Here is a 27,046-nt window from a genome sequence, read left to right on the forward strand (position 1 = left end):
TTTTCGGTGGCTTATATTCTTAAAGTATTTACCATCAGCATAAAAAGTTTCCACAGCTTTTTGGTAAGTTTTTGGAAAATTGGTCAGGTTAATTTCATTTGGACAAAATATTGGAAATTCATTTGGAAATTGAATCGCCGCTCATCCCCAAGATACTCCTATATAAGACATAAGTCTGACTTAAGAAGTTTGTTTTTAACCTCGGGTTGTAGCTGTTCTGAACTATGTCCTTTTTTCGCCTTGTGCTTCCAAGAGTAACGATCCTCAACTATCAACTGTAATAAACAGTGATAAAACAGGAGTAGAGCTTATTGAAACTGATGAGATGATACGGGGTATAGTAATTTGAATCTGTGACGCAAATTTAATGAATTTTTTTGTAAAATCTACTTTATCTTGTAGGTTCTACGACTATCGGATTTTCGGGCTGTTTCAGGTTTAATGACAAAAATATTATATTCACTCAATGGGTCCATCAGCTGATCATTCCATTGTTTGAATTTGTTTTTACTAATATAAATTGGTTTATGCAGTACGCTATGATGAGAATCAACTTCTGCTTTTAGGTACATTGAATGGTTGTGCCGATGTTGAATATGACTCTGCTACTGGTCCAAATGCTTCTAAGAATGGCAGCAATGATGGTATCGGGGAAACAGAAGAAAACGTGGATGACCCAAATGTGAAATGGGTGTCTGATTTCCTTATAAGGAAACAGGTTGGATTCTTATGTTAAAATAAGTAACAAAAAGATGGAACATACATAATTAACAAAAAGAGCAAGTTACCAATTTCAGAAATAATTTTAAGGCATAAACTACCTCAAGAATTTACAGAATTTATGTCTCATTTTCGCGTAAAAAATCATGTTTTCGTGTGCTTGAAAACTTACTGTATCAGTTTGTTCAAAATCGGTTGATGTTTTTTTGCTCAGGTAAATGGGATCAATTGAGTAATTTTTAACTTGCGAAGCAAAGTTGCAAAGTGTTGTATTACGACCTTTCTCTTTTTTCCAACCCAAGTCGCAAATATTGGTGCCACGTTTTGGGGCACCTTTAAAGCTTTTTGATCACATGTGCTTTGAAATTCGATTAGTAATAAGTTAACACAGTTGATGAATTTCTCATTGTTCAAAAGAACCGAAAAAAATTATTTGCTTTTAAATATCAGTACAATAATAAAAACTCATTTTCAGAATTTTTTTGGGGGCACCTTTAAAGCTTTTTGATCACATGTGCTTTGAAATTCGATTAGTAATAAGTTAACACAGTTGATGAATTTCTCATTGTTCAAAAGAACCGAAAAAAATTATTTGCTTTTAAATATCAGTACAATAATAAAAACTCATTTTCAGAATTTTTTTTGGGGCACCTTCAAAGCTTTTTGATCACATGTGCTTTGAAATTCGATTAGTAATAAGTTAACACAGTTGATGAATTTCTCATTGTTCAAAAGAACCGAAAAAAGTTTTTTGCTTCTAAATATCAGTACAATAATAAAAACTCATTTTCAGAATTTTTTAAACTCGACATATCTCGCAATATTTGTGAAAAACATAATTTATACATAATTTGGCTTTATGCTCTCCAATTTATTACATGCTAATGTGTCTGCTTGTATTTAGTGCCTATTTTCCGGCTTCGAATTGGCAATTTGTTAGCATATGTAGCTGCGTTATTGGTGGCTAGTTTTTGGGGCTTTTAAGCATCCGTCGGTGAGTGGTTAGGGCGTGAGAATCAAATTTGAGGCCTATTTCTACTTCTTGTTTCGACTTTCGAAGAAAAAGGATTATTTATGGTTGGTGTTGTTTTTTTATTCAGTCAATTTTTGTTGATCGAAATAATAGTTTTTCACAAAATTTTTTTTTGCCCCATTGAAGATATCGACTCCCAGACATCAAAGATGTTTTACCTCTGACCGTTAACGTTCTGTTGACTCAGTTATCTCTAAATGGATTTTTTAATGCTCTAATAACAAAAGAAGTGCATTCATATTCAGAAATGCACATATGAATGCCCTTAGGTATATATGCACTTTTTGATTTCAATTTATGTTCATTTGCAAGAAGGTCGGCAAAGTGCACTCTCCAATTATGAAAGCTGAAATAGCGCGAAAAAACGTGATCGATTTCTAATTTCGAAAATGGAAATTAATTATCACATTTCATGGCAAAATAAAGCTTAAATCTTTTGATCCAGTTTTCTCAATTTGGGTTAATTTTATTAAAAAGTGTCAACCATAAATTGTTCTACCAAGTTCAAAGAGCATTAAAGCCATCTATTTCTTCGAAATTCAAACGTTGTTTTCAAAAGACAAGTCAGAATTTTTGCTTCCTTGCGTTCATTACTCTTTTCCAGCTGTCAGCTGGCTATGTTTTTTGTTGAAAATTGAAGGTTCAAAAATGTTGAATCTTGTTGAAGTCTCAGTAAACGTAATGAGGTCGCTGAATTAGGTCGTAAGAGTTTTCCGTTTTTTTATGTTGATATTTTTTGTTTCTACTTCTGTTTTCTTTTTAAGTCCAGTTCTTGCCCTTTATTAAAGTAACGCAAGCTCTATTATGGAACAGCAAATGTGTACGGTCACGAAAAACGTGAACAACTTCTTGATTCGGAAGTGGGTTTTAATCATAAAATTTTCCAGCAGTAGTAAAAGTTTACCATTGATCCAGTTTTCTCGAATTTGGTTAAGTGGTCAAAAAGTGTCAATCATAATTTTTTCGAGAAATTCAAAGAGCCTTGCGGCCATCTCTTTTTTTTTATTTTGAGAGAAGAAAGTTAAGTATTTTTCAAAAATATGCTCTCATTGACTCTATTCCAACTGTATGCTGGCTATGCTCGATTTCTTTTCATTTTCAATCCTAATAATCCTGATTAGCCAAAAATGTAATTCCTGTTTCACGCGCTTAAAACCGAGATAACCTACATGGTGCTAATTGAAGGCAACAAAAGATGTTTGCCAGTTTTTCAAAAACTTATACTGCCTAATTTTTAACCATTGTTATACCATTCTATGAGCTAAATTGTTTGAAGCGTTTTCCATTTGACTTTATCTTCGAAAGACAAACAAATACTAGTGATATTACGCCACTAGTATTGCCTTAAAGGCAAAAATAAAAACAACTACAAAGTGGAAATGCGCAAAAAAACCCAACTCTTAAATACCGCGCAACAGCAGTTACGGATAAGAAAATTTTATTGAAACGAGAGCTGCACTTAATCACGTTATTTTCGCGGGCAAACCTGATGCTGGAATAGTTTTGAAAAACATCAAGGATCTGAGCGATATAATACCCCAGCCGTCGCAACTGCAATTCAGCCCATAACAGACGAAATTGCCACTCAGCTACCCCTACCAACAAAAGAAAATTTAGTTCGAACTGCGCAGCGAGTGCGCAAGCAACGAGAACAAGTCTTGCCAGTCTCCTCAGCAAGCAGAAATTTCGAAATACCCGAACTTTTCAAAAATTTTATTAGATTTGACAGCGGACAAAGTGATCATGAGAGGATAATTTTTTTCGCCGACACTGAAACGCTACGTGTGCTGGAAAATTCCAACTTTTGGTTGGCTGACGGAAAGTTCAAAGTCACCACAAAGTTGTTTTATCAACTTTACTCTATAAAAATTAGTCTCTCAGGAATAGCCTTCGCTTGTATATATGCGTTTCTACCAAATAAAACGAAAACCTACCACCGGTTCTTAGAATCCCTAAAAAATTTAGCCCTTGATAGTTTGCCTGAAAAAGATTTGCTTGATTTTCAGCAAGCCGCTATTCAAGCGTTTCAGTAAAGTTTTCCAGAGTCCAAGCTCTGGGGATGTTTTTTCACCTTTCACAAAGTTATATAAGAAAAATCGCGGAACTCGGATTAAAACAAGATAACAAAACAAACCACGAGTTAACTTAAGCTTCTAAAATTTTTCCCTCACTGACTTTCGAAAAAGAAGAAGAAATAGGAAATTTATACGATTAAGTAGTCGAAGAAATTCAAATAGTATGCGATCGTGTACCATACAAGAGTCGGAAAAATCGCAAAAGTTGACGATCTATGCCTTTATTTTGGATCCAAGTAGATAAAAAGTCCAGTCCCCGAATCGAGAAGTCATATTCCCTACTTCACTATGGAATCAAAGAGATGCGGCATCATCCAGTTTGGCCAGAACAACAAATTCTGTAGAGGACTGGCATTATGTCTTACAGTCATTTTTCAGTGAAACGCATCCCAGTATATGGACAGTGATTGCAAATTTGCAAATAGACGCTTCCGTCCAAAAATTTAAATTCTGTAACGGCTCGAGTGGGCACCAATTTACAAAAAAAGAAAAAGTACCGGGTGCTAAATGAAAAAGAAGAGTTTTATGCATGTTTACGAAGAACAAACTGATTTGCAGTTCTTTGGCGCTATGGCGAACTTGAGTTAAATGATTGTTCTCTTCTTCTTTGCATATGTTTTTAAATTAAAACTTTTTATGTTACTTTTTACTGAAAAGACGTCTCCTTGCAGCCTCCCGGAGACATGAAAAACGCCTTGACTTGACTAGCATTTGGAAAATGCTGTCTTTAGCAATTTAATCCCGGAACAATAGCTCCTTTGGATGGGACGCTAGGTTGGAACTAGGGGCTGGCAAACCCTTCAGACATTGCGTTGTATACCGTTATTTAAAAAAAAGTTGACAAACAGTAGATGGTTAGAAAAATTAGTTAAGTGTTACTTTAAAATGATCGGTATTTGAACTCAAAAAGATCGGCTTAGATCAACTTTTTGGTCATAACCAGTTTTCATTCCATAATTCAATTAAATTCAGTCAATTAATCTGCAAGACCATTTATTATTGGCTGGAGTTTATGCAAGATCATGTTCATTTTTTGAAAAATCTAATCGATATCGGTTACTAATTTGTAGATTTTAAGTTCGTTTTCAAGTTGAGATCAAAGTCTATACTATCGGAAGGTCATTTCTGTTCAAATCTAAACCGCATTTAGCAGCTTGCATGTTATTTCGTTGTTTCGCAAAGTTTTTCGCAATTAAAGCTTTGATGTTTACGGAGGCTATGGTTCCAAATCCTTTTCAAATACGTTTTACTTTGATTCTAGCAAGTGTTTTTAAAACGGGGTTAAATTGTTGTGGGGTTATTTAATTCCGGGGTTATATGAGAGAGGGAGATGGGGTTACGAAAAAGGGGGTTAAAAAGCGCGGGGGTGATAAGCTTGGGAACCGAAAAACTTACCTATCGATCTAGTTATTTCAAATTCAGTTAATTTTAGCAAAAAAATCAATCATAAAGTGTTCTTGAAATTCAAAAAGCTTAAGGCCAATAAGTTTTTTTTTGGCTTGGAAGCTCGAATTTAATTATTTTTTATTTTCTTGCCTTCATTGACTCTATTCTGATTGTATGTTGCCTGTGTTTTGTCTTTGAAATGTTTAAAAAATGCTTGTCTCTGGAATGTTTTTCTTGTTTTTTTTCATTTGGCTGTCTTCTTCCCAGTGTTTTGTAGATTCAGCTATCTTCAATCATCAGTTTCATGCTTCGAAAATAACGATGTAACCATAAGTTTTTTTGCTTGGCAAATTTCAGTACGATTAAAAGCCATTTTCATCATAGTTTCATCCAGAAATGAATTAGGCAATTAGTTTTTGTGAAGCTCCGTATATCTACTTATTTGGATTGTTTTTGATATTCATCATAAATTTTTTTACTCGGCTTCAATAAATGGGATGCAATTGCGTGCTACAAAAGAAAGAAAACGGAATTGACTTGAAACTAAAATCGAAATTGACCTTAACAATTTTAGACCAGTTGTTTTTTCTTTTGAAATACTTTTTAAGTAACTATTTGATTTTTCGGCTTTTTTGCGTACATTGTCACCTTTCCAAATGTCTGTTCCCTATATTATTTTTGTTATAGTCTTGAACATAAGCGTGGTTAAAAACGATACAAAGTGTGCATTGGTTCAGGTTAATCACTTCTTATGAAAGTCTGAAGGTTACATAAAATATGCGTAGTCTTGTCAGTTGCCTTCAGAGCATTTTTTGATTCAATGTCATTGAACGAAGGGAAGACTTTCATTTGGGAAGACTGTAAAATTTGCATCATGAGATGTAAGAACGCTATTAAAACCCGAATCAACGTCACTACTAGTGGAGGATCTTCAGGCTTATCGAAACACGAATTCAAGGAGAGCTAATGAAAACCCTCCTCAATTCGAGAGACGAGGCGAGCTACAAACTCTACTGCTCCTGGTACCAAGAAAATAGAGGGTTATATGGTGTAGCTATTGACATCAAAAGCTGTCTGGCGAACCATTACATGGAATGGAAAGATTTTGGCGCAAGAATCTGTTTCTTGAGAGTTGTGCTAAGTCAGTGGCGTTCTCCGTTGTTTGTGTCTATGCCCCGAATGAAGAAGCATAAATTGCAGATAAAGAGGACTCCTCGAAAAGATATACTTCCTAGAGGCAGAGATCTAAATGCCAAGGTAGCCGAACCGCTTGACGGCGAAAAGAAGCATATCGGGCGTTTTGGACTTGGAGTCTTGCAAATTTTGTAGTCCTTAACGGTATTGTAATCTGTAATGCAGCATTCCGAAAAATATACATTCCTCAAATGACCGCCGTGCTAGAAATCAAACAGAATATATTATGGTATCCCGAAAGTGGCGATCCAGTTTTACAGATGCGTTTACTGCGAGCGCGTGTTCGCCTCAGGCTGAAAGCGTATACTAAGCATGTGAAAAAGGTGAAATACAATACATCTGCCATAAAAAAGTTAGAAACTGCCAAACAAGTGCAAATCAGCATTAGGAAAGCCATCGCTCAATGATGAAATCGACATCGAAAAACCGTGAGTCGAATTAAAATCCACAATACACAAGGAAGCTGAAAACACCCTTGGCTTAACTAAACGAAAACCAAGTCCCTGGCTTAGCAATGAAACAATGAACGTAGTTGAAAAACGTGCCAGAGCCAGAAACAAATTGACAAAGGCGAAACTACGCAAAGAAGTTAAACGAAAAGTCCGCAATGTCTAAAAATACATATTACAGTAAATTGACCGAAGAACTTGTCCTGGCTGACGAATCAAGAAACCTTCGGAAATTATATTCCATTGTAAAAAAAAGCAGCTAGCAGGCAAAGGAAAAACCCAGATCACCGATACCCTGAAATATTTAAACGACGAGTTGATAACTGACGCGAAAGTGCGCGTAGAAGAATGGGCCCGGCATTTCGGAATGCTTCTTGATATACCAGCTCCAGACCCATTGGAAATGCATTCAATCGGTGCGCAGCGCCTCGAAATTGTCCACCCTGAACCACAACACTTTGAAGGTATCCAATGCCATTCAAAAACTTAAACAAAATAAGGCTGGAGGGGTCGACGCCAGATCCCCAGAACTGCTGGAAAATGGTGGCGAAGAAATTTCCTACAAGCTTACCGATCTCGTTAGTAAATTCTGGTACAGAATAAAATTCCCCAACACTGGAAAACAGCTGAAATAGTACTGGTACACAAAAAAGGCAATAAATTGGATTGTGGCAACTACAGAGGAGTATCCCTGCTTGTAAGTCGCCTTTAAAGTTCTCGAAGCGTTACTGAAAAATCGATTTGAGCCAGCATACGAGAGTTATGCAAGGAAAAACCAGGCAGGTTTTAAACCCACAAGAGGCTGCCGAGACCAGGTGTTCTCAATTTGCCAGATCTTCGAACAATGATAACTTTATAAAAGATACACAAATCTTATACTTGTTGCCTTCGAAGCAGCATTCGATAGTGTAGATAGAGAGTGCATCGGAAAAACTTGTTGTAACCTTGAACTGATAGTTAGTCTAATAAATCTTTTGAAATCTATGTACACTGAAGCTTACAGTCAATTGGGAGTCTATAATAGCATTCAAAGAAGTTTTAGTATTCTCTGTGGTGTCAGACAAGGTTCAATCTTGTCGCCCTTTCTTTTTAATCTGATCATCGACTGGGCAATATCTAGAGCCCTCTAAGAAAAAAAAGGTTGGGGTCGCACTAGACGATATGGTTGTTGCGGATCTGGATTTTGCAAATGACATCTGTCTGCTCGCCGATAACCCGGAAGACGCATGGAAGCTCCTTGATCGAATGGCCGAAAACGCAGCGTGCGTTGGACTCGAAATAAATATTGACAAGACCAAGTTGTGCTCTCACACCATTGTCCAGAATTTTATTGTCAAGTCAACAACCAAGAAATAGAAAGAGTAGAAGACTTTACTTATTTGAGAAGAAGGATCCAACTGAATGAGATATATCAAAAGAGGTCAAAAGCCGGATAGGAAAGGCAGTCGAAATCTACAAAGCCTGCTTCAGAAGTGTTCGTCTTCATGGAGCCGAAACTTGGCCCATCAAAGAATCTGATAACAAAAGAATGAATGTCTTGAAATTAGGTGCTTGCGAAAGATTTCCCACAATTGATACAACCTACAACATCAGACTTAAGGCCGAACGCAAATCTGGATAAACGTTAGCATTGACCATACAACTCGGAAGGCTGAAGTGGCTCGGTCGTTTTCTTCGTTTGGACCACTCAGAGATCCCGAATGCTGCCATAGAGTTTGAAAAAGGAGACGCCTGGCGACGATCCCCAGGTGGTAGCAGAAAATCGTGGCGCAAAATAGTCCGAGATGAAATTAAAACTCATGTAAAGCAGCCGAAAATTACGATCAAGGCATGGGAGAGTGAGTGGTTGGAACGATGCAAAGACCTGGCTCAAAAAGCAAGTAATGTAGAGCTTTGTGTCGGGAAATCACATTGGGGACCTGGAAGACTTTCGTTCAGGTCGTGGTTTTTTCAGAAAACAAAACACGCTCAAGTGTAGTTTTTTTCGGTTTTCTCAGCTCGCTGGACTTTTAATATAAAATTGTCCTTTATAAATGCGACTTGAAATTGAAAGAACGTTAATGCCATCTATTTTTTTTCGCTGAAGCTCAATATCTGAAAACCTTTTTTTTCGGTTCTCTTCGAGTTCACTGGCGCTTTAGAGTCTAGTTATTTAAATAACTAAATACATGAAATAATGTAATGTATTGGGTGTCTGTAATTGTTGGTTCGTGGATGAATTGAAGATGAGTTAATACAGTGCTGATTTAAATTATCCCGACAAAACGAATAAAACGCGTTTTTCTCAAATTGGGTTGACTTTAGACAAAAATTTATGAAGATAAAACTTGCCCAGAATTTTAGCAAAATTAACTTGGTGTTATTTATTTTTCGGAATACGGGTCCAAAATTTTACCCCAAAAACGACCATTTTGGGAATATTTTTAGTCAATCAACAGTTACGACAAAAATTTCAGCAAAGTTTGAAAAGAGTATAATCGTCTCAGTTTTGTTTAAATAAACTCATTTTAGTTTGATAGTCAAAAAATGACATTTTTTTAATATAAAATACCAATTTTTTATACAAAAGCTTTTTTAAATGTTTTGCGCCAATTTTTGGAGATTATACCCTTCTCAATTTTTTGAGCTAAATAATAGGCTTATTTTTATACTATTTTGTCAGCAGTTGAACCGATAGTTTTGGCGTAATTGTTGATTGACTAAAAATGCCAGAAATGGTCGTTTTTGGGGTAAAATTTTGGACCGGAATTTCGAAAAATAAACACCATATTAATTCTACTATAATTCTAAGCAACTTTTGTATTCATAAGTTTTTGTCTAAATTCAACCCAATTCGAGAAGAACGCGTTTTAGTTTTCAACTTTCATTAGATTTTTCCGGATAATTTAAATTAGCGCTGTATAAATGAAAATTTTAAATCGATTCTGGTCGTACTAGCTTTTCTTTGGTTTTGATGAAGGCATATCAAAGCTTCAGTCTAAGTCTATAATCCATCGAGATGATGGCGGTAACGTGTACATTAAATTCATTAGTTCGGCCACATATTGAGCTTCATCCTTAATTTTTGCATCTGGAAATAATTTCAATAATTCCTCCAATTTTTTTTCGGATTCACTGAATGCTTCGTCTTTAGTGACTATCAGGTGAACTTGACACAGTACACGGGCTCTCGATATCGCATTGTAAAGATATGGTTGAAAACTTCTCTTCAAGTTGTGTTTGTTCATCTCCAAGATAATGTGACAAACGGTGAACTCAGTAGAAGCGATAACAGGGGGGCCATTACCCTCGAAGCAGTGCGAAATCAAGAGTTTTGGGTATGTTTTTTGTAACCAGACTAAAGGGTGCGTTCTGTAAAGCAACGTATCAGTAAATCAACAGAACATTAAACCAAATTACGTAATAATTACTTCAATTTTGGAATTAGTACTACTCCCTAGAGAAATAACCAGCTCCCTACAGAATAAGACACCTGGAGCTCTAAAATTGTTTAATATATATCAGTTAGCCATTCAGAAAGATGTCGCAGCATATTTTCAAACAAATTTTTTGATTCGTTTTTCCTAAAACCTCCCCTCTCACCGTTTAAAGATGGAAAATTTAAAAAAAACGCCAAAATTGAGTTTTGATGACAAATAATTTAACCCAATTGTGGTTGATAAATCCTAAAATAAGTTGGAGCGAGCATTTTTCTTGGCCCGTGTGAACAATCTCCCCCCTTAAATTAAATGGCAAATTCAAGCTGTAAGGCCTGCATATATTATGCTCAAATCTGATTGGCTGAAAAGTATTAATTTTAACCAAGTGAACAATCTCCCTCCTTAATTGATTTAGGGGGGAGATTGATCACTTGGGCCAATTTTTCGTATAAATAATTTTTACACAAATTAGTTTTTAAATTATTACATGCTAAATGCATGCGGGACCTGTCTATCATAGTTTCTTTTTCGAGGACCACTCTATCATAGTACCGCAGAATTCAAGTTTTATAGAAAAAAATTTTTCCTGTGCTAGAACGCTAATTTTGAAACTGTGAGGCTCATTGCAAGCGTTTATTCAGTTCATTTTTAAATAAATTTTCGTTGCGAGGAAAAAATAGTCTTTTTGAAGAAATCTCAGCATTTTCGACTAACTGATCTGATCCACCAGTTAATGGTTTACTGAGGTATTGATTTACTGACCTATCAACCCATTTGCTTCGGGAAAGATCTCCAGTCCGACGATCCCTGATTTTCATTAGAGGTCCCTAAGTTTCATTTAAGCAATCACTGTATTACAAAACAAGTGATAACGTTAAGAGACAATTTTTTCGGTACAGAATAAAGACTGTTTGTTTTCATTCTGATGTTATTTACCCACCCAAAGAACCATATGGGTGACAGGAGCTCAGACGGAAATTTAGACGGAAATATATTTTAGCTTCTTTTCAGCCAATCAGAATTGAGTATTCAAAAATCTCAGGGAACTCGCGAAAATCTCAATGTAAGCAAATAAATGCAGGCCATTAGTGTTAATATTGACCGATTAGATAATAAACAGATGAATTTTCAAATGCCGGATCGAAGGTGGATTGGGACATATTTAATATTCAAAGAATACCGATTTACGAAAAATTGAAAAACGAAAAAAAATTGTTATATCACTTATTATATCTGAATGTATTATATTTACATTTTCTGTTATTCTTGACTTCGATTTTGTGAGAAAGGCTTTCAGCCAATAGGAACTTTTAGCGATTTTGATTGGTTGAAATTTTTCAATTATTCGGTCCCTCCAGCATGAGAACCCTCACCGTAGTCAGCGAAAGGTCGCGTCTAATTTGCTTATCGTCGAATTTTCTAGCCACCGAGTCTTTTCGAATTTCAATTTAATTCGAGTGGTTGGACGACTTTTCAGCAGACCAAATTTTTACCAGAAACTTAAATTAAGTGCCTTTTACCAGACTTGATAAACAAATGTGATTGGCTGATGTAGTGACACCGTTTAGTCTGGTTTTTTCGGTGGCCAGTCAATGAGCAGAATGGTCTAAGATCAGAAAGGGTCTAAGAGCACTTTTCTTGCATCTTGTTAAATGTTTTTTTATTTATTATTTTTGAATATTTTTTGTCAATCGATTATTTGGTTTCAATCGATATAATAATTTGAATGCCCTAGGTAAATATGCTTTTTTGAGTTCAATTCAAGTTCATTACACCGAAGACTTTAGTCAAGGTGTTATGGTATCGTGTAACGGGTTTTTTTTAATGTTGTCTGTTGTCAAGTGTCGACAAATAACGTCCACAGTTATCAATTATCATGTGGGCTGGACTATATCGCGCTATGTCACGTGATTGCGTATGTTTGTTTCTTTATTTGTTCATCTTTATTTATTTAATTATCTGTTCTTCCTTACGATTTTTAGTTCTCGAACTGTTATTTCATGATCTTTGTCAATATATCAAAATTTTATTGTATACATGTGTTAGTACCATTTTTAGTTCTCGAACTGTTATTCCATGATCTTTGTCAATAAAGCAAAATTTTGGTGTATACATGTGTTAGTACGATTTTTAGCTCTAGAACTGTTATTCCATGATCTTTGTCAATATAGCATAAATTTGACGTATACATGTGTTAGTACGATTTTTAGCCCTCGAACTGTTATTTCATGATCTTTGCCAATATAGCAAAATTTTGGTGTATACATGTGTTCGTACGATTTTTAGCTCACGAGCTGTTATTTCAGGCCCTTTGTCAATATAGTAAAATTTTGGTGTATACATGTGTTAGTACGATTTTTAGTTCTAGAAGTGTTATTTTATGATCTTCGTTGATATATCAAAAATTTAACCTATACATGTGTTAGTACGATTTTTAGTTCTAGAACTGTTATTTCAGGCTCTTTCTCGATATAGCAAAATTTTGGTGTATACATGTATTAGTACGATTTTTTGTTCTAGAACTGTTATTCTTCAATTATTAGTTGTTCAAGTTGTTTGGTTTTTGCTTCAGTTTCTATGCCTTCGGTGTATTGCGCGTAGCGCCTATGTTTTACTAGATGGTAGGCAAATTAAGAAAGTGGAAATAATGCGAAAAAGCTGAAAGCATTTTTTTACCAAGTGGATTTTAATTATTACATGTCCCAGTGAATAAAAGCACTTTTTGAATCAGTTTTCTCTAATGGGTTAGTTTTTTAAAAAATTGAGTCAATCATAAAAAAATGTTGAATTTTAAGAACTTTGGTTTTTTATGTATATATTTTTTCGAAAGTTGAAAAGTCCTCAAAAATAGTCAATCGTTTTAATTCATTTTAATTAATTGACACTTTTCTTGCCGTTTGTTTGCTATGTTTACCAAATACTGCAACAAAAGTATTTGGTGTTTTTGGTGTTCTTTAACGGACGGAATGAGAGTTCACTGTTTTCCTTTGTTTCTTTTATTTCTTTATTTATTTTATTTAATTTGGCCAAATTGTCTTTTTGAAGAAATCTCAGTATTCTGTCAATTTGATTACTTAATTGAATAATGCATTTTCGACTAACTGATCTGATCCACCCATTAATGGTTTACTGAGGTTTTGATTTACTGACCTATCACACCATTTGCGGCTGGAAAGATCTCCACTCCGATTATCCCTGTATTTTATCTGAGGGCCCTAAGTTTCATTTAAGCAATCACTGTATTACAAAACGAGTTATAACTTTAAGAGACAATTTTTTCGGCACAGAATAAAGACTGCTTGTTTTCCTTCTGATGTGTTATTTACCCTCTCAATGAACCATATGGGTGACAGAAACTTAGACGCAAAGCTCTTAGACGGAAATTTATTTTAGCTTCTTTTCAGCCATTCAGAATTGAGTATTCAAAAAATCTGAGGGAAATCGCAAAAAAGCAAATAAATGCAGGCCATTAGTGTTAATATTGACCGATTAGATAATACACCGATGAATTTTCAAATGCCTGATGGAAAGTGGATTGGGACAATTTTAGTATTTCAAGAGTACCGATTTACGAAAAATTGAAAAACGATTTTTTTTTATATCTGCACTTATTAGATCTGAATCTATTATATTTACATTTTCTGTCAATCTTGACATCGATTTTGTGAGAAAGGCATTTAGCCAATAGGAAAACTTAGCGATTCTGGTTGGTTGAAGTTTTTCAAGCATTCGGTCCCTCCAGCATGAGAACCCTCCCCGTAGTCAGCGAAAGGTCGCGTCTAATTTGCTTATCGTCAAATTTTCTAGCCACCGAGCCTTATCGAATTTCAATTGAATTCAAGTGGTTGGACGACTTTTCAGCAGACCAACTTTTTACCAGAAACTTAAATTTAGTGCCATTTACCAGACACGATGAACAAATGTGATTGGTTGATGTAGTGACACCGTTTACCCGGGTGATTGCTCGTTGAGTTGAAATACTCTTCAATGACCCCTCCAGGCAGTTTCTAGTTTATTAAAATTAGATAACTTTTGACTGCAGCTGGTAAATGAATTCAAGTTCAAGTTTAGTCTGGTTTTTTTGGTGGCCAGTCAATGAGCAGAATGGTCTAAGATCAGAAAGGGTCTAAGAGCAGAAAAACAGTTGAATTTTGATTTATAAGGGCTTACCGATCAAAACAATTATTGGAAACTTCAATACTACCAAGGAAATTATTGCTCAAGTTACTCAATTTATGCATAATTTTTCGCTTCTTGGGTAATATTGACAATTGTAACACTTGTTTTTGCCGATTAGCTTAAAAAAGTTTTAAAAAATTTGCTTTTTGCTCTTGGACCCATTCTGCTTATTGATCTGCCTCCGATTTTTACTTATTCTGCCCAAAACAAAGTTGGGGGAATGTTTACATGGACATGGGGCCATTTATGATTCGAATATTACAAATCGCAAAATTAGGAAGTTTGCGCAGAATGAAATAGTAAAAAGACCCTAAAAATGTAAACTCTGGTCTTAAAATTTAGTGATTGCTCAAAACGAAGTACATGTGGAGTGTAATCCAATAAAAATGCACAATTCATATCGCAATCTTGGTACATCTTGGATTCTCTGTTAATCAGCTTGTCCAGAAACAAGTGATCGGATCTGTCTGTAAGTTCATTCAGTACCCGGTATATTTTGACAATGATTTGAGGTCCATGAATGAAGTGTCCATGTTGTGGGACATGCGTCAGTTGAAGTTGCTGTTCTCCTCCATCTTCTATATTTTGCTGATTTTGCTCCATATATTTCCCACGAATTTGTTTGAGTTGAGAAACAATATTGTGTGTGTTTCTATAGCTTCTTCCTAGCCTATGAATTGTAAAATTGATTGTATTTGTGTCATCTGTCAACCATTTCTGTAACTGTGAACGATCATTTTCATCACTTGGTTGAGTGTAATCCACTGCCAAGCAACTCCACTCTTTATAGAACACTTTTTCATCAAAATATAGTTTTTCTGTTACTAGTTTTTGGTAATCGTCTACGAACACATACAGCTTAAAGTCAGCGGAATTTCTACATTGTTCAAAAAACTTCGCCCATTTTTTTTGAACGTCTGGCATAGGAGCATATTTTGCAGACGGAAAGTGGTAGATGATGATGTCATGCTCTACGAACATGCTTCTTTTTACGGTGATATATTATATTACAATAGGAGGCAGATTCAAGTTAGATAGCTGTATAACTCTTTGTTATATTTCAAACAGTATTTATAAAGTTTCATTGAACGTAGTGAAGACTCTTGTATACGTCTTGGTGATTTTTTGTTCGTTTTTTTCAAGAAAAAGTCTTAAAATGCTCTTGTAACTACAAATGTGCATTCATACATATAAATGCTTTTATGAATGCACTTAGGAATATATTCAGTGGATCCGATCGTTTAGCCGACCAATCTTGTAGCATAAAAAGTGAAAATTGAGTCTTTTAGCAGACCAGTGTGAAAAAAATAATAAATGATCATTGATTGACAGACTCAAAAAGACGCTCAGACTTCCCCAATTAAGACAAATATCTCACGATTTGTCAACAAAACTATCAACTTCAAAAACAGAAAGGTCTAAATTAGCGGCAAAACAAAGATTTACGCGCACAATAACACCCGTGTTGAATTGAAGCGCAGCCATGGAATATTCTTGAAATTCAAAGAGGATTGAGGCCATATTTTTTGTTCCGACTTTCGATACGAAAGTAACGGAATATTTGTGCTCGGGGTGGTTTTTTTCTTCAGACAAATTTCGACTTTTTAACTAGCTATTTTTGACGGATTGTTTTTTTATCAAGCGAAAGGTATTGTTGTCTTGAGCTCAAATTTGAATAAATGTTTCACCTGTGATCATTTTTCATAAAGTTATGGGGGTTTAAAGATTGCCATTTTGGCCAATTTGGGACAATTAACGCGCGATATATTTCGCGCTACTAACGCGTGAGCAGAGAGTTAATCCGTCTTAAAATTGTTCCAAATTGGTTGAAAGAAGCTTATTTGCCATAATTGATTTGTTACAAGGAGCGAACTTTATATGGCGTGTGGGGGGATGATTTTCACAAAAAAAAAATTCAAATTTTAGAAAATTTTTTTTTGCATTTTATTTTTTCTTACATTTAATTTTTTAATGTTATTACTGCTCCATAAAACCCTTAAAGGCAGTCGGAACATTCAGGGCTTTGCCCTGATACGAGTAGTCTTGTTTACTTTGGAATTGGAATATTTTGTTTTCTTAGATTCATTGACTCTTTTCCAACTGTCTGTTGGTTATGTTAATGATTTTCAAAGCCAAATCATCTGGCAAAAGGAGCGTAAACTTTAGTTTTTGAACCAATTTCGTCTGGCAGAATAATGTATATACAAAAATATCTTAGAAGTATGAACACTTGGCTGAACATGAAATGAATATATTATGCCTTATAGTTCTCAAGTTTAATACATGCTCTATTTTAATAGTTCTCAAAGTTGCCACCTATTGCGATATTGCGCCCTTTTTATTTCGTCCCCGGAGTCTCGTTCATAGACTGCAATCCCAGCTGTTTTGAATATCTCAGGATAGCTAACTAGCTCATTGTTATTGTGAGTCATAATAAAAATTTTCGTGCCGGGTTGCGTCAAAATTAGGTGAATAGCTTTAGCCAGTAGAACCAGCGTTTTGCCTGACCCAACTGCGCCAGTTATTACAATAGGGTAGCTGTTATCTTCAAATGCTTTTTGTTGATCAGTTGTGATATAGTTCAACTGTAGACAGGTTTTGAATATGTTGATTCCTTTCACCACAAATGGTAGATCGTTTAATTCACTTGTTTCGATCACAGATGGATTTGGAGGAGTGTTTTTACCTCTGAATGTGATTTCTGAATTTCTAAGTTTCCGATCAATCTCCTTGACACATTCTGTCAAGCTAAGATTTTTTTCGCAGACTTTACTTTTATCCGACGCAAACAAACGCAGTATGACGTTCCGTATTGTTTTTATGTCACCCGAAAAATTATTTGCTTTTCCCTGGAGATTAGTTTGTTTAGTTTTTGATTGCACCCAAAATGATTTGAAATCTTTGAAATCGTCTCTGTAAATGACATCAATATTAGCCGGAGTGTTTAGTTCCACGTTATTAGCTTGGTTTTTGCTAATATTCGGTAAAGCAACAAAACGGTAAACGTGGATGGCGGAAAAAGCTCCACCTTTCGTTTGAGTTGAATGAGAAATTCCTTCTAGAATTTTCATTCCTTTGTCGAATTGTGTGGAAGCTTTTTTGAGCGCACCCATAATGGGATTTTTTGACGTCGAATTACTCGTTGATGATTGAGGTACTGATTGATTCTTCACTTCGTTTCTTGCTTCACCAGGAACATTGTCAGGGCTTTCCTCAATACTGTCATTCGTTTTGATTGTTCTGACCGGTGGGACTGATGGGTTCTTGACTTCTATCAATCCTATGTAATCAGGCCCAAATACAACAAAATCATGTTCACCTTCGTCTGCGTCCAGGTTTTTCTTCGTGGGTGTTTTCCCAGAAAGGTTGCAAAGTTGCCTGTGGCTGTATTTAAGACCATGAAACACAAAAATGTGCTCGCTCAAATTTTCAAGTGCTCGATATACAACTACTTCGGCTTCATAATCTTCTTGTTTTTGTTTTTCGGTGGCATTCGCATCCTTGGAATCAATATCTATTTCTGCATCGTAAAGGATCTGTTTAACAACCTATCTGTCTCGTGCCATCAAGTTTTTACCGTAAGGACATGATTTTGTCTAATTTGCCGCAATAGCGCGTTTAGTTGTTTGATAAACTGGTAGTTTGACTTAAAAGTTGATTGCTAATTCTCTAATATTTAAATATTTTGATAGAGTAAAATGAGATAAAAGTTAGATAAACCGCTTGTTAAATGTCAATGATCATAGTGAAAACTCTCCTTGAGGGCGTGTGGTGTTGGTTTTTTTTTGTCTTGAAAAAGTCATTAAGTTTGTCACACGATGACTTGAACATTTCACTGTTGATGCTACGTTTGGCTTTAAATTTGTTTAGACGTAGTTCAGACTCTTATATAGGTCGCGATGATTTTTGGGAAAAGTCTTAAAATGCTCTAATAACAAAAGAGGTGCAGTCATACTTATAAATGCACATACATGAAAAATTTGTTTCAAGTTATGCAATAATCTAACAGTAAAGAAAACTTATAATTGAAAGACCACCAACTTGAGCATGCGCGGAAGGTAATTCTACCTGTTGAAGCGCCCCTGAAAAATTTATATAATGTAGTATCTTATCTAGACCTGATTGATTAAGCTATGAACTTTTTATCCAGAAAAAATTATAGATTAAAGAAAAAACAAGAAATTTTGAAATCTTATAGTTCACTTTTCTTGCATCTTGTTATTTTTTTTTATTTATTTTTTTTGGATATTTTTTATTTTAATCGTTTTGGTTTCAATCAATATGATAATTTGAATGCCCTTAGGTGAATATGCTTTTTTGCGTTCAATTCAAGTTCATTTACTAGATGGTAGGCAAATTAAGAAAGTGGAAATGATGCGAAAAAGCTGAAAGCATTTTTTTACCAAGTGGATTTTAATTATTACATGTCCCAGCGAATAAAAGCACTTTTTGACTCAGTTTTCTCTAATGGGTTGGTTTTTTGAAAATTGAGTCAATCATAAAAAAATGTTGAAATTTAAGATTTTTGGTTTTTTATGTATATATTTTTTCGAAAGTTGAAAATCCTCTAAAATAGTCAATCGTGTTATTTCGTTTTAATTAATTGACACTTCTCCAGCCGTTTGTTTGCTATGTTTACCAAATACTGCAACAAAAGTGGTTTTTGCTGTGGTATGTTTTTGGTGTTCTTTAACGGACGGAATGAGAGTTCACTGTTTTCCTTTGTATCTTTTATTTCTTTATTTATTTTATTTAATGTGGCCTCACTCTTCTGTATTATTTTTAAGCTCGACTTTTGATTTGCATTTTTTATCTTTTGCCAATTAATTTGCAATATGAAATTGAAATTATGCTCCCCACAAATGAAACTTAACTGGCTCGAGAGTTGATAAAAATAGTTTTCACTTTTACACAAGCAACGCACCGTTTCTTTGTTTTTCTAGAAACTAAGATAGGTTTCTGCGTTTTTACGCTTGAGATTAGCAGGCGTTTGCAAACCGGGCTCTTTTCCACTTTCTCCCCACATTTCGAATTTTCCATTTTTTTCATTGTCTCACGTGTAATTATTCATGAATGCGTGAGGTTACGAAGTAAGGTATGAAGAACAAGTGTATTTACAATAGTAAGTTTGTTCATCATGCAAATTTTCCTTTCACCGTGATAATGTAAAATTAGTTTTTCAAAATTGAAACTCAAATGATGGGGGGGGGGTAGAAAAAAGCTTGAAACCGTAATATAGACTTTTTTCGTGTTAACTACTTGTTCAACAGATTCACTTGTATCTTGGTTCATAATGAATTCAAACTTTTATGAGTGTCTGGCATTTAGCTTGGTGGTGAAGAATAAGCCTGGGACTGCAAAGGTCATAAGTTCCAAAGGTGTCCAGGTTTAGGTGACCAGGAACTTTTTTTTTGCAAACTGGAAGTATTTCTAATCCAAAATATGTCGGCTTATAGTTTGTCTGCTTATGTTTTGTCGGCTTTGTTGCCAATCGTATAATTGATTTTTTGTACGCAATTTGCAATGTAGTTGTTTTCAGTATTTTACTAGCCTTGATTTTTATATTTTGCTGTTTTTGTTTTTTATTTCGATTAAAAATTATCTTTGGCTTAAATGAATTCGGCTTATATTTTATCGGCTTTGTGTCCTAATTTGGAGTCCTTTTAAAGGAAGCATAAATTTAACGCTTCATTCTGGATTGCACAAAATGCCAAGTTTTTCAGAATAATTTTTATACTTCAAAGTTTTTCATGACAGCTATTATATTTTCAATTCTACTGGAAATTATGCAATTTTCGTCGGCTAAGTGGTCGATTGTTGTATATTTTTGAATTTTCATTAATTGCCCTGGATTGTGTTTCTGGGCGTGTTTTCCGTAGATAACAATATTCCTGACTAATTGAATTTTTTAAGTTGTGGTTTTTGAAGTTTTTTTGGCCTTTTTTCCTGTCTGCTAGCTTGCACTGCTATTTTTGTGTTGTATCGCAAGTAGTGCGAAACTCCGCTTTTCCTCTGTGATGTTTAAGCAGTATGAACTTCGCTAGAGCGCATTTATTTTTGCATATTCCGTTAGTGGCGTTCCTTTGCGTATTTATAATGGCCAGTAATCGGAGAAAAAAGTAAGTTTTTGGCCTGAAAAAGTGTTTTTTTTTTAAATTTGTTTAATGGCCAGAGCAGTTTAGAAAGTAATTGCAGAAACCTTCCAATTTTGTCTGATATACGCATAAACCAACTTTTATGCACGTTTTCCATCTGTATTTTCTGACAATCACGCAGTTTTTGTTCCAAAATACTGAAAAAGCTTTCAGCTTAACAGGATTTTATCCGCGCATGGTCAAGTTTGGCAGGTTTTTAATCACAAACTCCAGTTCACTTGTTTTTTTTTAAAAAAAAACTATTTTGCTGTTTTTAGTGCAAACCAACGCATAAAAATATGTTTTTGTGTAACTTTTTTAAAATTAAATTAGAGCAAAAAAAGTTTAAAAAAAGTATTTAATTGGTTTCCGCTCCCTGATAATGGCATGTTAAGTTCCACAAGAGTACAAGTAAAAAGCCAAGACCAATTCAAACATGAGATATACATATACTATTAGTTTACGTATCTTACTTTGAAAGACCCCACGATCATACTTGGGATTGTACTTGACTATACGCTAAGTAAGGGGAGGATAATTTTTAATAAGATACTTCAATAAAATAAATTTTTTCAACCAATTAGAATGCAGGAAATCTATAAATTTCAAAATCAAAAAAATGCTCTAAATTGCAGCTCTTATTAAACTAGAACTTAAAGAAACATAATCTGCCTTGTTCGAAAGACAAAAAAGTCTATTTTGTTAGAGGGATGGGCATGCTTGTAGATACCGTAGGTGGGGATTGTTAAGTAGATAGGTCTCAAACCTGTAGCATGACCCCGGGTGTTCGTGTGTCATAGCATAACCCCGGTTGTTCGTATGGTTTTTTAAACTTCAGGTACATTTTTTTACCCAAGGTTCATGCTGACCTGTGCACAATTAAGATCTTTCAGGAGTGTTTGAAATAGATCCTTCGAAAACGTCGATTCTTTGCTGACTGGGTGCCGGTGGGAACATCAATGGAAGATCTCTGTCTCGACAGAATTTTTCGTAAAGTTCTCCTCCTTCGCGGATGTAACGCGACGAGAGCAGCTCCTTTGCTGCCATAACTAATATAAGAAACCAATTTAGTTATGTACACTTTATAATCAGAATGGTAATTCAAGGTTCAGTTTGGTCGAATTTAGATAACGAGTTTAGCTATGTTTGATTGAACCTATACGGATTATATTTGTGTTTACACATAAATCACAGCGACGGATGCCGGACATCAAGCCTAAGGGATTTCAAGCCGAACATTTTCTCGAAAAATCACACAATATGATTATTTTCAAGAATTTCTCAATTTCACCATCTTCATTTTTTTTATAAGCGCCTGGTCCTGCTTAATGCAGGATCAACCGTTGGGAGTGTAATTTCGTCCGTTTCTCCGCAGCCGGGTCCACCCTGAGGAGGCGGATGACACTGGGACCCCTCCAACTGTGACCGAAGTGGGACTTGAGCGCACGAACCTCGTGTAGGATACGCATGCCTTACCCCAGTCGGCCACGGATGCCGCCATCTTTATTTACTTTACAGTTATTGGCTTTTTCATAAAATTTCGGCCTCAAATTGATGTTAAGGAATATTAAAAATTAACACATTGAGGAAGGGGTTTTTGATTGGACGAAAGGGCTTTTCATAATTTCGGCCTGAAGTCACTTCGACTTGAAGTCCCGTCGGCCGGTTGTCTTAGACCCAATAGCGACAGACCTGTCTAAGACACGATAAAAAGCATACGGTTAAAAGTGTGCGTGGAAGGCAGTACAACAGCGCCGAAATTTTTTTTGAAATCCTCTTTTTACTCATCCAAAATTACATCGAAAATCGTAACAAATAGAAATTTACTTTAATTGGCGAAGAAAATGAGGAATATATATGCTCGAGGTGTTTTTTTTCAGACCAATTTTAGAAAGAATTTTTGCTCCCTCGGGGAATCGGTCTTCTCTGGATCTGCAAGCGACCCGGTGAGTGTGCTCACCACTATAGTAACCTGAAACCAGTCTGTCGATACTGCTCGCTTATAGTTCAAAATCGTTCCAAATTGAATTGAGACAAACTGATTGGTCTTAATAATTCCATCTATGACTCAAAAATTAACACTTAAATTTTGATATTATAGGCCCAAAGTTCATAGTTTGTCAATGTTTAATTTACCAAAAACTATTCGAAACCAGTTGAAGGGCATTCGGAACTCTCAAGGCTTTGCCTTGATACGATTAGTCTGGTTTTAATCAATATCTCTTTCGTTTTTATTTTCAAGTTAAAATTGCTTATCATAAGTTTGGATGAACAAACATTTGACGGCCGATGTGAGCAGTATTACCCCTGAATAGACCAAATGAACAATCTCCCCTTAAAATTAAATGGCAAATCTAAACAGTAAGGCTTGCATGTATTATGCTAAAATCTGATTGGCTGAAAATGTTACTTTTAACCAAGTGAACGATCTCCCTAATTGATTCAAGAAGAAGATTGGTCATTTCCGCCCCATTCAGTTTCGAAATTGACTGCATTTGGGACTGAAATGACTGGGTTTTTGGGGCGGAAATGACTGGTCACGGACAACTTCAACAGCATACCGGTCCCACAATTAAATATATATAGTTCAAACAGCTTACTCAATTTAGGGACCAAGTTAACATCCGCCCTCATCCCCCATTACTTTTAGGGGTAATGATGTTAAGTTGGTTTTGAGTTTGGATTTTCAGCCAATCAGAATAGAGCATTTTACATGAAGCGGTTAGCAAAATTAATTAAAATTGAACGCCGATGTGGATGATCTTAACTTGATCTATTTGGGGGAGGAGGAGGAGGATTTAACATGATTCCAATTTAGTTTATAGTTTTACAATTCAGGTCGCTAACTGAGTAACAATAATAAATTTACAAAAAGGAAAAAGATAATACTTCACAAATCTCTTGTCCCTCTTTGTGATCCAAAAGAAAATTATTTTATTGATTTTTTTCAAAAAAAAATTATGAAAGCATTCGACAAGTGTTTATCGATGAAAGTTTTTTTAACAGTCCACGAGCTGAATTTGTCTTACGGTTAATAGCGGGATTACATTCTGAAAATTTTTTGAGCGAGCTTTTTGTATTTGATATACCGTCGTATTTGACCAGAAGGTCAGCTATCAAGTTGATGAAAATTCTTAATTTCAAATGCAAAATTTCAAAGAGCTGTTAGTTGCAGAGGAGCTAAGCTCTTTAATTTACGTAGACAAAATTCCCTTTAACTTCTATCTTATTTAGATTGGTTTTGTACCCGCTACGACTGAACAATATTTTAAAGATTGATGCAGAACTCGGACCTTATGTTGTTAACTTGTCTAGACAATGCTATTAATCTGCTGCATTATGTTTATTCAAACTAAACCAAATTTTTTTCAATGTTTTCTTTTATATTTTCAATTTTTATTATTTTTTCACTTTCATTGAAGATCATAATTTTTGTATTGCATTTAATAAAACGGACAGTGCTTTGTAAACCAAATGTGCTCGTTAACTGTCCCCTCACTGTTTCTGGTGCTTCATTTTAAATTTTTTTCGATATGCATATCTACCATTAACAACGAGAGATAAATAACAAAGAAAAATTGGAAAAGTTTTGCCTATTGATCCAGTTATTTCTTCTTTGCCTTTTGATCCAGATAGGGTTAATTTGAACAGAGAAGTGTCCAGCATAAACTGTTCCACAAATTCAAAGAGCTTTAAGGCCATCTAATTTTTCTTCGAAGTTGAAAAGTTGAAGGTTTTTGAAGAAACAAGTCAGTTTTTTTTCAGTTTCCTTGCGTTCATTTCTCTTTTCCAACTGTCAGTTGGCTATGTTTATTAATGCAGTTTTTTGCTTAACTTTGAGTCACTCACATGGTCTGAAAATTATATATATTTATGTTTATATGTTTTGTTCTTCGTAGCTATATTTTCTTCTATAGACTGGAGCTGTTGGCCGTTGTTGTTAATTGTAGTGACATTTGTGTTCTGTTCAGGTGGATGAGTGTGACTTCATAGAAGTGCGTGTGGCTGTGGTGGGCAATGTGGATGCGGGCAAGAGTACTCTACTGGGAGTGCTCACTAATGGCATCTTGGACGATGGAAGAGGCAATGCTAGACAGAGTCTCTTCAGGTATTATACACGATTCGGTGCTAGCTCAACGGTGGAGGCGTGCTGAAAAAAGATTTTTTTTTTGGTATGCGGAACGAGAATTCTTTGCGACACTATTCAGTGTAAAATGACTTAAATGCAGTGAGGCTTAGTTGTTTTGCATGCTTACCAGATTCGAGACGCGAACTGTTTGTAAAAGGCTGGCGGTTATCGGCGAAGCACATGGGCCTTTGAAAAAATTTGCAATGCGGTGGGTTCCAGAACAAGTGCTAACTAATCTTCATGTCGGGTATCGAATCCCTTTAAGAGCTACTTTCAACGTTTTATCGCTTGTCATTTTCTCCTCTGTGTTATAACTTTGAATGGTTCATTTGAAAATATTTTTTTTTGAAATCGTCTAGCACGATAATAGTAATTGTGGTTGGAACATTATATGCTGTTTGTCGGGCAACAGTTTCTGGTTGCTGTTATTTCACAAGCAACGCTTGTATGATAGTTTGAACTCCCTTTTTTCCAACCTAAGTCGCAAATATTTTTGTTCATTTTGAAAATGTTCATTTTGATCAATAACCAGCTATAAAGTACAGCCAATGCTAATGTTATTAACCCAGTCTATTATATTACAAGTTTCACTTTAGCTTCAAACTATCATGGATCTGTAGCGTAGAGGTAGGGAAGGAGACCCGCAACAAAAAAGAGGGTTCGAACCTGGGTAGGGTCGGAGGGTTTTAATGAACTTTTTCCTATACGAATTAAAATGCGTCCGCTCTATAAATTGAGTCATGTTAGATGATAAATTTCTTTTTTCAAATTGACTGCTAATGCGTCATAATTGGCTTGCGTCACTTAGCAATTATGTAGACTCAAAGTTTCACTCGTCCAGTTTTTCTCAGTAGCGTTATCGGTCATGTTTTTGCTTGTGAAGTGCAACTTCGTCTCTGTGTAATAAATGTTAATTATCGATCCAAAAAATGTCTCCTGACGTTTTTGTATTATTTCAGAGTTATTATAAGACCACAACTGTTAAACCCCATTTTTACCTTCATCTGAAAACTTAGTCGGTTCTTCTGTAACATGCTCATTACGCATGCTCTTTTTCTCTCCCCCCCATCCCCTCACCTCACATGAGCATCGATTTCATGGTATAACGAGTGGTTTTACAAGATTGAATATGAATACCAAGTATGTTTGTTATGGCCTTATTAGTCCGCGTGCCAAATGTTACAACAATTCGACAATGTGAACAGAAAAATTACTCCATAAAATTTGCAGGTGGGAGAAAAGGAAAAAGAGCCGCGGAGGGTTGTCATTTTACGTTATCCACTTTTTTCGAACCTAAGTCGCAAATAAAGGTGTCAAATTTTTGGTGGTACAATTGCATTTTATAGCTGGTCAATTTTATAGCTGGTTAGCGCATTGCATTATCTTTTCCTATCTGGTTTATTGGTGGCTAGTTCCTGTTTGATGAAAAACAGGTATTATGAAAATGTATGTGATTTATTATTTTTTTAAAAATATTATTTGAGACGCTTATGAAACTTTTTGCACTTATCGCAAGAAATTCTTATTTTTCTTGAGAACTAGTTGATCGATTTTCCAATAGAGATACTGGTTTTTACCTATGTGCGTCTATTACGCTAGTCTCTTTTTTATTTCTCTGACCCTTCTATGATCTTGGAAAATATCGATGGGGGATTTTTTAACCTATAGAGATACTGGTAGAGATACTGGTTTTTGCCTATGTGCCTCTATATTCCGCTAGTCTCTTTTTTTCACTGACCCTTCTATGATCTTGGAAAATATCAGTGGGGGTTTTTTACCCATTTTTTTGAATTATTTTCTCTTTTTTTTCTAAGCTAGCATGACAAGATTAAGGTTTCAATCAAAGAAGAGTATTCTGGGAATCTCCCCTGTATTGGTTTTTATACCTTAATTTTTTGTAGAAAAGACTTGTTTTGGCCTTAGAAAATGTCCAAATTTTGGCCTAGGAAAATGTCTTAGAAAATTGTCTTGCCAAATCTGAGGTTAAAGGTTTAATCGAAACAACAGATTTTGCGAATCTTCGTTGCACAACTGGTGTCGCCCCATTTTTAATGAAAAAAGTTATTGCTTTAGTTATTGTCCTTTTTGACTGCTCTCAAAAACGCCCTGCCAAATCTGAGATAGCATTTTAATCCGAAAAGCAGGGTGAAGAAACTTTTTCAGTGCATAAGCAGCTACGCCCTAAATTCTGTAGAAAATTACATAGGATTTTACACGTGTTTTAGTTTTATATTTCGAGACCATTTTTCGGAGACTTTTGTCAAAAATTACTCTGCCAACTCTGAGTTAAATGTTTCAATCGGAAAAAGTGCTAAAAACATTTTGCTT

General features: G+C 35.2%; 1 protein-coding gene across 4 annotated transcripts in view; it reads left to right on the forward strand.

The window, feature by feature from the left end:
- The window catches only part of LOC134855167 (GTP-binding protein 1-like), a 152,146-nt gene that overhangs the window by 108,246 nt on the left and 16,854 nt on the right, over nucleotides 1-27,046 (forward strand). For all 4 annotated transcript variants that reach the window (XM_063871587.1, XM_063871586.1, XM_063871585.1 and 1 more), the window contains exons 7-8: nucleotides 567-718; nucleotides 24,561-24,697. In XM_063871587.1, the coding sequence (XP_063727657.1) occupies nucleotides 567-718; nucleotides 24,561-24,697 (289 nt within the window). The remainder of the gene's footprint in view (nucleotides 1-566; nucleotides 719-24,560; nucleotides 24,698-27,046) is intronic.

Source organism: Symsagittifera roscoffensis, chromosome 10 (assembly GCF_963678635.1).
Source record: "Symsagittifera roscoffensis chromosome 10, txSymRosc1.1, whole genome shotgun sequence".
Taxonomy (NCBI): Eukaryota; Metazoa; Xenacoelomorpha; order Acoela; family Convolutidae; genus Symsagittifera; species Symsagittifera roscoffensis.